The 12,099-nt window shown below is 63.0% G+C and overlaps 2 protein-coding genes across 9 annotated transcripts in view; one reads left to right on the top strand and one right to left on the bottom strand.

The window, feature by feature from the left end:
* Positions 1 to 6,741, top strand: part of TRMU (tRNA mitochondrial 2-thiouridylase) — a 27,991-nt gene extending 21,250 nt beyond the window's left edge. For 4 of the 5 annotated variants that reach the window (XM_082350614.1, XM_082350615.1, XM_082350616.1 and 1 more), the window contains 4 exons: positions 85 to 185; positions 1,552 to 1,696; positions 2,113 to 2,195; positions 2,651 to 6,741. In XM_082350614.1, coding sequence (XP_082206740.1) covers positions 85 to 185; positions 1,552 to 1,696; positions 2,113 to 2,195; positions 2,651 to 2,815 — 494 coding nt within the window. In that variant the 3' untranslated portion in view covers positions 2,816 to 6,741. The remainder of the gene's footprint in view (positions 1 to 84; positions 186 to 1,551; positions 1,697 to 2,112; positions 2,196 to 2,650) is intronic. The other variant, XM_082350618.1, reaches the window with a different exon arrangement.
* CELSR1 (cadherin EGF LAG seven-pass G-type receptor 1) overlaps positions 6,566 to 12,099 on the bottom strand; it is a 149,884-nt gene continuing 144,350 nt past the window's right edge. For 2 of the 4 annotated variants that reach the window (XM_082350585.1, XM_082350583.1), the window contains exons 29-35: positions 11,831 to 11,956; positions 11,371 to 11,465; positions 10,994 to 11,097; positions 10,577 to 10,726; positions 9,940 to 10,170; positions 9,426 to 9,687; positions 6,566 to 8,634 (exon numbers count right to left, since the gene is read on the bottom strand). In XM_082350585.1, the coding sequence (XP_082206711.1) occupies positions 8,610 to 8,634; positions 9,426 to 9,687; positions 9,940 to 10,170; positions 10,577 to 10,726; positions 10,994 to 11,097; positions 11,371 to 11,465; positions 11,831 to 11,956 (993 nt within the window). In that variant the 3' untranslated portion in view covers positions 6,566 to 8,609. Of the gene's footprint in view, positions 8,635 to 9,425; positions 9,688 to 9,939; positions 10,171 to 10,576; positions 10,727 to 10,993; positions 11,098 to 11,370; positions 11,466 to 11,830; positions 11,957 to 12,099 lie in introns of those variants that run through there. The other 2 variants (XM_082350584.1, XM_082350586.1) reach the window with 2 other exon arrangements.

Genomic DNA, 12,099 nt, shown 5'->3' on the forward strand with positions numbered 1-12,099 from the left:
CTGCCTCCCAGCCTCCTCCCCGTCCCGAGGGTGGGACGTTTGAGACGGGGCCCCTCCCACCTCACTGAGAAACTCTTTCCACAGGTTGGTTCCTGTATACTTTGGGCCAGAGAGCCAAGATAGGTGGCTTACGGGAGCCCTGGTACGTGGTGGAGAAGGACAGCGCCAGGGGCGACGTGCTCGTGGTGAGTCGGGCGGGTGAGGTGACGGAGGCCTGGTCATGGCAGAGCCCACGGCGCTGAGCCAGGCAGCGTGGGGGATCTGCAGGGCAGCTGCAATCGGGAGCGTCCTCGCCTTTCCTCTGCATCCCCTTGGGATCGGCCCTAGGTACCGGAAGGGTTTTGTTTAAGGTGCTTGCTAGGCTCTTATTGTATGCAGGTCACATTATTAATCATCACATCAGTCCCTGTAAATAGATGTATTCCTCCGATTTTACAAGACTCAAAGATGAAGTTAACGTGGGAAGGTCCCTTGGAGAAGAGGTGGCTCAGTGACCCGGACTGGGCCTGCACACAGAGGGCTCCAGCGACTCACTGTTGAACAGATGGGGTGCAGAGCTGGGACCAGCCTAGGCCGTCTGCCGCATCGGGGCTCTGGGCCACTGGGACCCGGGACCGTGTCCTCAGGCTCTAGAGCAGGGCTTCACAAAGGGGGCATGTTTGCCCTGCTCCCCTCCCTGGGACATTTGGCAGGGTCTGGGGACATTTGCAGTGTCACGGCATGGGGGAAGGAGGAGGGGAACAGGTGCTGCTGGTGTCTAGTGGGTGAAGCCAGGGAGCCCCGTCCCCTGCACAGTGATCCAGCCCCAAATCTCAGCGGTGCCGGGGTTGAGCATCCTGGCTCTGAGCGCGCTCTGTCCCAGAGCTGGGGGGCCCTCCCTTAGATGCGGGCAGAGGGGCCAGCAGGCCTCTGAGACATCGCCGCCCAGAAGAGCCCTGGGCGCAAGGGCCTGGACGGTGATTCTGGTCCAGCATGAGTTAAAGGGACTTAAGTGTAAAGTTTAGCTGTCTCTTTTGCTTTGAGAAGGGACATCCACTGACACTTGTCCCCTGTGTGGGTCTCCTTATCTACTTAGAACCCAAGGGCCGCGGACTTGATGCCCTTGGTCCTGCCTCAGGGGAGGCCTGCTAGGGCCTAGGAGGCCGGGTGCGTGGAGGCGCCGGGAGCCCTGTCCCCAGCCACATGGGGCTTGGTGGGATCCCTGTGGCGACGTGGCTGCCCCGTGCGCCTCTGGCGCTGGGCCGCCGGGTTGTGGCAGGGGCAGGGTGAACTCCCAGGAGGAGAGGTCAGGGGGTCGGATCGCACGCTCCTCTGCTGTTCGCTGAGTGTGACCGTGACGAGTGACTTTCCCTCTCGTGCCTCGGTTTCCTCATCTGCAAAGTGGGGTAGAAAGGCTCGAGGGATAAGCGCATGAATTTCCACGTGTCAGCGTGGATTTCAGTGAGTGTTTACTGTTACGATCATTATTAATGAAGTGCAGCGAGGGGGCTTTGCGGCAGGACCCTCCTCTGAGGGCTCCAGGGTGTCACGTCCTCGCGTTCCGCTTCGCAGGCCCCCCGGACAGACCACCCGGCCCTGTACAGGGACCTGCTGCGGACCGGCCGCGTGCACTGGGTGGCGGAGGAGCCGCCCGCAGCCCTGGTCCGCGACAAGATGATGGAGTGCCACTTCCGGTTCCGCCACCAGATGGCGCTAGGTGACTGAGCGGGGATTACCCGGGCAAGGCCAGAGTTAGGACAGGCGATCCGACCTGGGCCGGGGCCCCCACTTTTCAGATTGTATAACGTGCAGGCCTCCTTGCCCTCTGCCTACGCAGAGACAGCCTGGGGGGCGCTGAGGCCAGCTTAGCCTCCTTTGTCCGTGACACAGGGTCGGTCTCTGGAAGAGGGCAGGTTGCCGGGGCGGGTGGGATTGAGGGTCCCACTGGCAGGCCGGCCGGCAGGTAGTGTGTGTGCTGCCCCGGGGCCCGGGCGGCGCTGAGCCCCTCTGGCTGTCGCCCCGAGCTTCCTTTGTCCTCGCTGCCTGCTCCTTCCTCCCCGGGGGCCCAAGGCCTGGGGCTGAGCACACGTGGCAAGGCCAGCGCCCCCTCCAAGGGTCCTTCTCTTCCCCCAGTGCCCTGCGTGCTGACCCTCAATCAAGACGGCACTGTGTGGGTGACGGCCGTGAAGGCCGTGCGGGCTCTCGCCCTGGGACAGGTGAGTGGGGGTACGCCGGCTGGCAGGCGGATTGGGGCCTCAGCCCCAAGTCTGCGGCTGCTTTTGCCCCGGAACCCGGCCCTCCTCAGCACCTGCCCGGCCGCGCGGAGGAGCAGGCTTCGTGCTCTGGAAGGACGGCACTTCCTCCCGAGCAGAGCAGAGCAGCCGGTCTCCGGGGGCAGTGAGGGGCAGAGGGGCTGCGGTGCTCGGCTCACAGCCCGCGGGGGTGGGTGCACAGCCAGCCCTGCAACCGTGAGGCCTGGCTCTTGCGCGGCTAGTGGGAGCGCCGGCTGCCCTGCCCGGGCCCGCCTCTGCTCTGGGCCCCGGGGACAAGGACGGAAGTGGGAGAGGCCGAGCACTGCCCCTCCCCAGCCCCAGGTCCGGGCTCCTGGCTGCACTGTGGGCACCCGGATGCCGGGTCGCACTGCAGGTGACACGGCCTTTCTCCGCTGCAGTTCGCTGTGTTCTACAAAGGGGGCGAGTGCCTGGGCAGTGGGAAGATCCTGCGCCTGGGGCCATCCGCCTACACACTCCAGAAGGGCAGGAGCACACCCAGTATGGCCGTGGAGGGCTCCGGCAGCGGCCGGGGTGACAGCCCGGGCCGGGGGCCCACGCTCTGACAGAGGCCGAGCGGCTGCGGCGGAGCTCGCGGGAGGAGACGTGGAGGAGCGGAGCCGGGGGCAGGGCCGCCGGGGGCTCGGCCACTGCTGCCGGCACCTGCCGCCCCAGTCCTGGCCCGGCCGGCCCAGCTTCCGGGCCGCTTCAGAGCCAGGGAGAGCCCGTCCTCTCTGCTCGCTGGCCGGCGGGTCTGTCCCAAGTGCCCCATGGGTGGCGTTCCTCTTTCGCACCCCCAGAAGGGGGCCTGTGGAGGGGGATGGCTGGGCTGCAGGGGCAGCACCCAATAAAAACTCTGTCCGGGCTGTGGATTCTGATGGCTTCCGGCGGGTGGGGCCTGGGTGGGCCGTCCCGGGGGCTCCACGGCACTGGCCACGTGTGGGGAGGCGGGCGTGTGTGCTGCACGGGAGAGCGATGGAATCCCCCCTTCCTCCGCCTCCGTTCACGGCTGTGCCCACCCTTACCTGTGGCAGAGGACGTGTGACGGGCCTCGAGCTGAGTCCCGGCCTGCAGGGTGTCTGAGGGGGACAGTGGGGCCTTGAGGCCACTCTGAGGGGCGGCGGCTCTGCCCGGGTCCAGGCAGCTGCGCGGGCGCCTCCCCTCCGCCTGCAGAGTGCCCGGCACCCTGGCCAGTCACGTCGAGAGCTGAAGGGTGGCCTATACACGAGGGAAGTTTCTTTCTCACAGTTGTGGAACCTGGAAGTCTGAGGCCAGGGTGCCGGCTCCGACGGGGGAGGGTCCTCTTACGGGTGGCCGGTGGCCGTCTTCTCGCTGTGTCTTCGTGTGGTGGAAGGGGCAGGGGTTTTTCTGGGACCCCCCCACCCCCGGCCACGCCGCGCAGCTTGTGGGATCTCCGTTCCCCCACCAGGGACTGAACCCGGGCCCTCGGCAGTGAAAGTGCTGCATCCTAACCACTGGACCACCAGGGAGCTCCCTGCGGCCTCTGAAGAACACCTGTCCGCTTCGTGAGGGCCCCACCCTCAAGACCCAATGGCCGCCACCACCTCAGGGCTAGGGTTTCAACCTGTGCCCTTCGGGACACAAACACACGCCATAGAGCATGTGCGCGTTTAGTGCGGCGGGCGGCTCGCCGGGCGCTGAGTGGCAGATGAGAGCACCTTCGGAGCTGGCTCTGGCCGCGGGCATCTTGGGGTGGCCGTCGTCCTGCCGTGGGCGGTTGAAAGGCCCGCTGCGGAGCCACCGCAGGACTTGGAGGCGGGAGGTTTGGAGATGCTCCACCGGGCCTCCCCCCCGGGGGGCGCGGTCAGCTGGGTCAGGCGGGGGTTGGCCCCGTCTGGGGAGCCGCCACAGCGGGAGGAGGGGCGGGTGGAGGCAGTCAGCATGGACACAGGCCAGCAGAGGGGAGGCCGCCCTTCTAGCCTCCAGACGGCTCTTCCCGTCCTGCCAGCCCAACGCCAGGCCTCCAGCCAGGTCGGCCAGTGGAGGCGGGAGGAGGGAGCACAAGCCTGCCGCTGCCCCCGGGTCACCAGGCCTCACCCTTGGCTGCGCCCATGGCAGCCTCCGGGCCGCAGTACCACCTTCTCTCTGGGGGCACAGCTGACAGACTCTGGGAGGCCTCTGGGCAACGCCTCAGAGACTCAGGTGTAGCTGTTGGCCGGGGGGCACCACTGGGCTGAGTTCGTGGCCTGGGCCTCTGGCCTCCCCCAGACTCCAGGGCTGCACCCCCAGGTGACCTTCAGAGGGGCTGGGGCTGAGAAGTGGGTGGGCTTCCCCTCTCTCTTTCCCACACAGGTGCCCTGCTGCCAGGGCCCGGTCACTCCCACACCATCGATAACGAGAGGAGGGGCCAGAGCCGGATGCTTTCACGCACCGACTCCCGGCCTTTGATGTAAACAAGAGCTTCCCCGCACCCACCCCCTCCCGCCGCCCCCCCTCTCCTCTCCCCACATCATTTCCAGGGTAATCTCAGCGAGACAGACCCTAGAACCGGGCCTGTGCTTCGCTCCTAGAAGGCGCGGGTCAGGGTCAACCCCCGGGGCCTGTCTTCTGCCCACGTCCCCGGAAGCCTTTGCAAGCCCCGGACCTCCCTGCACCCCCAGTGTCTACAGGGAGGGAGCCTGGAGTGAGGCTACAGCGTGATGTGAGGGAGCACTTACTCCTACAGCTGGGACGGGGGAGGCTTGGTTGTTTTTGGGGCCTGGACGGCGTTCAGATGTTCAGTGTTCACGTCTGTGTTTCTGTCTCGATCCCGCGGGTCCTGGAGTGGCCTCGGCTAGAGGTTGGTATGGAGTGCAATTATTTACGTCCACGGGAGGCCACCCAGGCCCAGCGGACGCACCTGCTCCCTTCAGCCGGGGGCTACTCTCCTCACGTGTCCCCTTTAAGCAGCACTTTTGGCTTGAGATGGTGGTATTCTATCACGTTCATGACCGGGCACTCTTGACCGGTGAATGTTAGCAGGGGAACAGGGGAGGGAGCAGAACCTGAGAGTGACCTTTGGGGGTGGGGCGTTCATGGGTGGTTTTCCTCTTTTTTTCTCCCAGGCTTTACCCAAGGATGGCCCCAACCTCTGGAGCTGTGTGGCCAGCACTGGGGCAGGGACTCCAAGAGAGGCCTGGGAAGGGGGGGCCCTGTGGGCTGAAGAGTGTGTGGGATCCCCCACTGTCTTCTCTTTGCTCCCACTGATTTCCCCAAAGGTAGCCCCAGGTGGGTGGAAGTGAGGCAGTGCAGGCAGCTAGAACCCTGGAAGAAACCCATCTTTTTGGATAGAGGAACCAAGAAAAGGGGCCCTAGGAGTAACAGTGTGTGAGGCAAATCCCAGAGAGGAGAGAGTGCTGGCGGAATGGACCCCTCGCTTTCCATATATACTGACAGGCGCTGGCTCACCCTGAGTTGGAACAGACCCAAAGCAGCATATGAAAGGCTTTGAGGGCAGAACGGATATAAACCACCCCAAGTCCTAGACTAACGGAGTGGCAGGTGTACAGAGTGGACCCAAGGCGGCACAGCAAAGTCACAGCCACAGAAGGAGACAGAACTTGTGGTCTGAACCTAATGGGGTTGACTGCATTCTAAAACAAACAACTGACATCTGCCAGCGGATCTTAACAGGACCCTGAGGCTCATGATGTAACATTCAAAGATGTCAATCAAGGATTCAGTTTGAAATTAGCCAGCCTACAAAGAACCAGGAAACACCAAGAGAAAAGAAAACAGATTGCGGCCCCAAGATGACCCAGATGCCCAAATTACCAAAGAATTTAAAGCATCTGTTATAATCATGCTCTATGAGGTAAAGGTAAACACTCTTGAAATTCACGGAAAACTAGAAGTCTTCAGTAGAGAAAAGTAATAAAAAGGAACCAAATGGAAATTTTAGAACTTAAAATTACAATATTTTAAGTTAAAAAAAAAATCACTGGATAGGCTCAATAGCAGAATGGAGATGATAGAGGAAAGAATCAGTCAACTTGAAAATTGATCACTAGAAATGATCTAATCTGAAGAACAGAGAGAAAAAAAGAGTGAAAACAGATGAACAAAGCCTCAGGAACCAGTTGTGTTCACTGGCGTCCCAGAAAGACAGGAAAAAAAGATTGGTGCAGGAAAAAAATTTTGAAGTGTGAGGTGCAAGAGTCTGGATGAGCAGGAAATGAATAGAAAGTTCCGTAATGGCTCCTGCTCCCCCCGGCTTGTCAGCATCCTGTACATGGTCCCTTTTCCAGGGCTGCCTTAGGAAGGGGCGGGAACAGGGATGCAGGAGTGGGGGTAAAACCAGACAGCAGAAGTACAAATTCAAAAAAATCTTAATTTATTGTAGACTCTTTCCTCATTTGTGTTGCAATTCCAGTGTTCTGAACATTAATAAATACACATTTGTTTAAAAAAAAAAAACCTCCAGTGTCTAGTATCTCTCATAAAGTCTTAAGTCACAAAAATAGGTTTACATTTTTCCTGTCTTAATAAAACTGACAGTTGTTTTTTTGGTAACAGTTCTGATCAAATGAAAAAAACTAAATACATCTCAAGGGACAAAATCCAGTTGCAGAAGAATATGGGATAATACGAAAGTGAAGTGTTCAGACTCAAAAATATTTCCACTTTTTTTTTTTTACTTAGAAAATGTCTCCTCAATGGTAAACGTTTGAAGGTACTATTATTTTGTATCTTGAAAAGGCCACTCCCCTGCTAAGGCACATTTATAATTCATTCAAGTGTGAGGGCTTTGGGATCGCATTTCATTTTTGTATGAAGCCTGTGGTCTTAGACCTGAGTATCAGGTATGTTTTCCTCTCAGCCATTAACAATACTTGCATTTTCATCAACATAATACAGTATGGACATCTTTGCATTTTACTTGATTTTCATCATATTTTATGGTTTCTCGTATTTGGAGGCAGCTGTGCTGACCATTTATTTGGGCATCCGACTGAGGAACAAAAGAAACACTGAAATAAGACGTGTCTGAATAATTCTGGGCCCCGTTCCACAGCCCCTCAGGCCACGCTGTGCCGACTGCCCACAGAGGGACAGTCACAGCCGGTCCTTGGTGTGAGTTTCCAAAAAACAGCTTGGTAACCATTGAACAGTGTGGCTGAGGCTTTGTCCCTTCTCACAATTGGCCATTTGAAGCAAAATGAAGTAATTGGTCAGACTCTGGGGGTGAGACCCCCGCCTGCCTGGAGCTCCTCGGAGTCTAAAAGAGCTAGAAAATTGGCAGGAAGGAATGTGACATCCTGGAAGACCTCATACCTCCGTCTGAATCGGGAACGTGTGAACATTTTACAGTCCCGCCGAGAACAGGCGCAGAGGGACAAAGGAATTCCCCACCTGCAGTACCGCTGACCGGGAAGGGGGCCAGGGAGGCCCTGCGGGGCTCAGAGTGGGGCCCACCCCAGCGAAGGGGGCAGGGGATGACCAGTGTGTCGGTCGCGGCCGTGTGCACCTGCATCCCACGCTCAGCAGAGCTCCCGAGTCCGGTCCAGCCCCAGATGGCCCTGTCTCGGAGCCACACCCGTCCAGGCAGATGGGAGCTGAGGGGCAAGCGTCGCAAATGCAAATGTGTTGCACATCCAGGCGGCCACGTGTCATGCCCACGGGCTCCCGCCTCTGGGCTGGAAGCAGCACCGGAACCTCTGTCCGGCAGCACTCCCTACACACTACCCCCCTCTGCTTTGCTGGGACACTAGTTGCTGGATGCGTGCCAGACTCCAGGCTGGCTGTGCAATCTTCCTGACGTCAGAAAGAGGGAGAGATCATCCCACGGATCTCCGAGTATGGACAGAGTCAGTACAAATGCAAAATATACAGAGGTTTTTGCCTTTTCAAAGTTCCATACAAATATACAAAAGTATCTACACCTTTGCAACAAAGGAAAGTGATCTGCTTTAAGACAAGGGCTGCCTTTGCAGAGGGCTGTGGAGCTGCTGGGAGCTGCCTGCGGCCCTGAGTCCTGGCCAGCCAGCCCGGCGGCTCCTCTCAAGGCCAGCTCTCCTGCTGGGCCCTGTCCCGGCCAGGCCAGCGCACGGTTTTGGCTCTGTCCGCAGTCCGAGGGTTGAGCTGTGCCGGCCCGGGAGTCCACGCCTCCCGTGCCTGTGGCCTTTGGCACTTGTCACGGGTCTAAGGGGCCCTGAGCCTCCGGGGCAGCTCAGGGCTTTGTGTCTGGACCTTCAGTCATGCCAGTCACGGGGCTACCACTGCAGCCCCATGGGGCCCCCGCCACCAGGGCCTGCTTCACTGACAGGGCCGGGGCCCCTCGGGCTCCAAGGTCCAGGAGCACAACGACACAGCAGAGGCCTGGGCGGAGGTGATGGGCTTGTCTCACGGTTTCCTGATGGTTCAAAGTGAAGTTTCGTTACTGCCTCTGCACGTGGGAAGAAGCCGTCAGGCAGGCGGAGGAGGGTCAGCGAGGACAGCCCCTGCCACCCGTGAAGCCAGCAGCTGGGCTGGGTCCAAGGTTGTGCAGGGGCAGACCCCCACTTGGGGGGCAGGGGGCAGAACCCCCCACTCAGGGGTCGGGGTGCCCGGAGGCTCCACGGAGGGCACGCTCATGTGTGGACACAGCGACACTGGCAGGCAGGGGAGGGGACAATCAACCTGCACCCCTGACGGCCAGGGCCACCTGGAGACCCAGGCCCATCCGAGTGTCCTCCCCAGGGCTGGCCTTGCACGGTGCCTGGAGTACCAAGGCTAGCAACCCGAGTCATTCTCTAAGTTTTGGGAAGGTCGTTCTAGAAGACCGGGCTCCCATTCTTCCCACCTCCCTGGGACGTCTGGACCCGGATCCCAGCTCCGCAACTCTGCGGCCAGGCGCCCCCCGACCCCCAGCCTCAGTCTCCTCAACCACAAAATGGGGCAGTAATGACCCTGGGCCAAGGAAACTGCTCATAAGACGTTTGGTCCCACATGGTGTCAAGTCCTAGAGTTTCAGGGCTGGACGGGACCCAGGGCTTTGACAGGCGTCTGCTCCACCTCCGGCCGGTTCCTCCTGATCCCGAGCAGGGGCCCTCTCCCGGGTAGAAGCCCGCTGCAGCCCCCGGGCCTCTGCCTGGGCACGCCTCTGTGCTCGGGGCCTGTCCTCCAGACGGGGGACCACGGGGAGGCTGGCCGGGGGCCGCCCCCGCCGTCCCTCCCGCCACGGCCCAGACTACTCACTCGGAGCCGGAGCCGTGGGCCTGGGCGCTCCCGGCCCGCACGTTCATGGCCACCCCGTTGAGGTGCTCGCGCCCTGGCTCCCGGTGCAGCGTCTTGGCGGGGATGGTGCTGTCGGGGGCGCGGACGCCGTCGCTGGAGGCCAGGGAGGACGGCCGCGAGGACGCGGGGCTCTGCTCACGCTCAGTCAGCTTCTCTCGCAGCCGCGACTTCAGCATCTTTTCCGTCAGTGGCGGCGGGTAGGTGACTTTGTTTTTCAAGATGCCTGGGCGGGGGCGGGGGGATCGAGACGGTCACGATCGGGCTGCCTCTGCTGGATGCAGTGGACTCGGGGAGGGACCGTCATGCAGAGCCGAGCTCTCGGCCACTCCTCCCCCGCTCGGGTCTCACCCCTGCCCTGCCGGGCGCCACCCCCGTGCCCCAGGGACCCCACCCCCGAAGCCCGTGCCTGGGCCTGCCTCCCCCAGGACCAGGGACTTCCCGGCCCCCAGCTTCGGGGACCGCGGGCCCTCGGCACCTTTCCTCTGCCCGGGGGGCTGGCCGGGCGGCGCGGCCGCGGGCCTGGGGCCCCCGCTCTCCTGGGCCAGGCGGCGCTCGCTGCAGTGGTTGCCTTGCTCGTCCAGGTGCAGCTCCACGCCGACCCTGGTCTCCACCTTCAGGCGGGGCTGCTCCCCCGGCTCCTCGCTGTCGCTCCCGGCCGGGCTCTCGTCAGGCCAGCCGGCTGGGACGTGGTTGCCCGCGGCGTCCGCTGAGGCACAAGACGGGCCCTCAGCTTGCGGGGCGGCTGCCTGCTCGGCTCAGCGGGAGCGTGTCCCGGGGGCGCTGACCCACGGTCCCCGACCCGCAGGCCTGGCCGGGCCGCGCCGTCCAGGTGGGGACCCCGACCGAGGCTTAGAGAGGGAAGGTCCCGGGTGGGATCCCGGCCTCAAGCCCCCCCCGCACCCCACACCCCACACCCGGGAGCCGCGTGCTCCCTGCAGCCGTGGGGTCAGCTTCGTGGAGTCCTGGCCGCGGGGGTCCCACAGAGACCCCCGAGACCTCACCTGGGCTCTGCGGACGGGGAGCAGGGGGCTGTCCTTCCGGCCGCCGCAGCCCCGTCCCAGGGGCAGGCGGCCACGGCTGAGGGCCGCTCTGCGGCCAGCGGGCTCGCTCACCTTTGGGGGTGCTGTGCACGGGGCCCTGGGCCGGGTCCCATCTGTCCTCAGCCGCGACCCCGTCGTCCTCGCTGTCGGAGGAGTGAGAGGAGGCGTAAGAGCTGCTCTGCTCATCCAGGGACAGCTCGCTATCCGAGTCCGAGTCGTGGCCTGCAGGGCGGGCGGGAGGGACAGTGCTCAGGCGGGGGCGGGGGCTTCCTGCCAGGGGCAGGGCGGAGCCACCCGGGCCTGGGCACGGGAGGGCACTGGGTGCCCGCTGACCCTCCCAGTGCGCAGTGGCCACCTCCTCAAGGCTGCATGTTCTCCGGTGACCGAGGGGCCACGGGGCAGCTGAGAGCCAGCAGGAAGCTCTCGCCACGGCCCCCAGGGATGGAGACACGCAGGCTGGCAGGAGACCGTGCCCCAGAGGACACGTACCGTGGGGCTTCTTGGTGCTCCTGGGGACAAAGGACGCGTCTGGCTCCCCGTGGCCGCCCCGCGCCGGCCCAGAGGACACGCTGAGCTTCTGGCCCCCTTTGTCCCTGGAGAGGGTAGAGGTGGGTGCGCTCAGCATTGTTGCTCTGGGGGACGCATGACCGGCCACCCGCCGTCACCCAGCGCCTTCTGCGTGTGCCAGGGCAGCCACACCGGGCTCTGGAAGGTTCTCTGCCACGAGACTCCCGGAGCACACGGGTAAACACACGTGGACTTAAACCGCAGGGCACACAGCTCGGGGCGGAGGCGGCAAAGCCCACATTTGCTCGGAGAGCTGCCCCCCCACCCCGGCCACAGCAGGGGCGCCGGCCCGGCCTGACCTGATGGTGCTGTCCAGCGAGGCGGTGGACTCGCCCAGGGCCGTGCGGAACACGTCGGGCTCCTCGCCGTACGTGTTGTTGCAGTTGAGGGAGCGCTGGGGGAAGGGGGCTGGTTATCGGCCGAGCAGAGGCCACCAGGGTGCAGAGGGTGGCTCGGTCCCCACCACCAGCCCCCACACAGCACCCTCACCGTGCCCCTGCCGAGCACGGAGCACAGCGGCCCGGTGGCAGCTCCCACCGCCCCTGCTTCTGGCCAGGATCCCGGCTGGCCGCGGGGGCAAGAGAGGCTGTGAGCGGGACAGACCCCACCCCGTCGACTCGGCTCGCTCCTGGGGCTGCAGGGAAGGCTGGATGCCACGCTCCGGGGACGGGTCTGTGATGCCCCCTTTGGTGGGGGACGCGAGACCAAGGGGCTGTGTCTGACGCGGGTCCAGGCCCTGGCGTCCCCGGAGCCTCCTACCGTCAGCAGGGTGGCCCTCGTGGTGGCTGAGTCGTCGGGGTACGGCTTCTTCCCGGCGAGCACGCCCTTCAGGTGTTTCCGGACCTCTCTGTTGAACACGCAGTGGAGCAAGAGGACGGCGAGGCCCTGCAGAGGAGGGGGCAGGTCAGCGCCGGGCTTGGCCCCCGTAGAGAAGCCAGGGCCCTGCCGCTGCCTCACTGCCCGCCTGCCTGCCCGGAGGATGCACGGAGCACAGCTCAGCCACGTGGAGCTGACGGTGCCCAGAGCAG

The sequence above is a fragment of the Balaenoptera borealis genome, assembly GCF_965194805.1.
Source record: "Balaenoptera borealis genome assembly, chromosome: 13".
Lineage (NCBI taxonomy): Eukaryota > Metazoa > Chordata > Mammalia > Artiodactyla > Balaenopteridae > Balaenoptera > Balaenoptera borealis.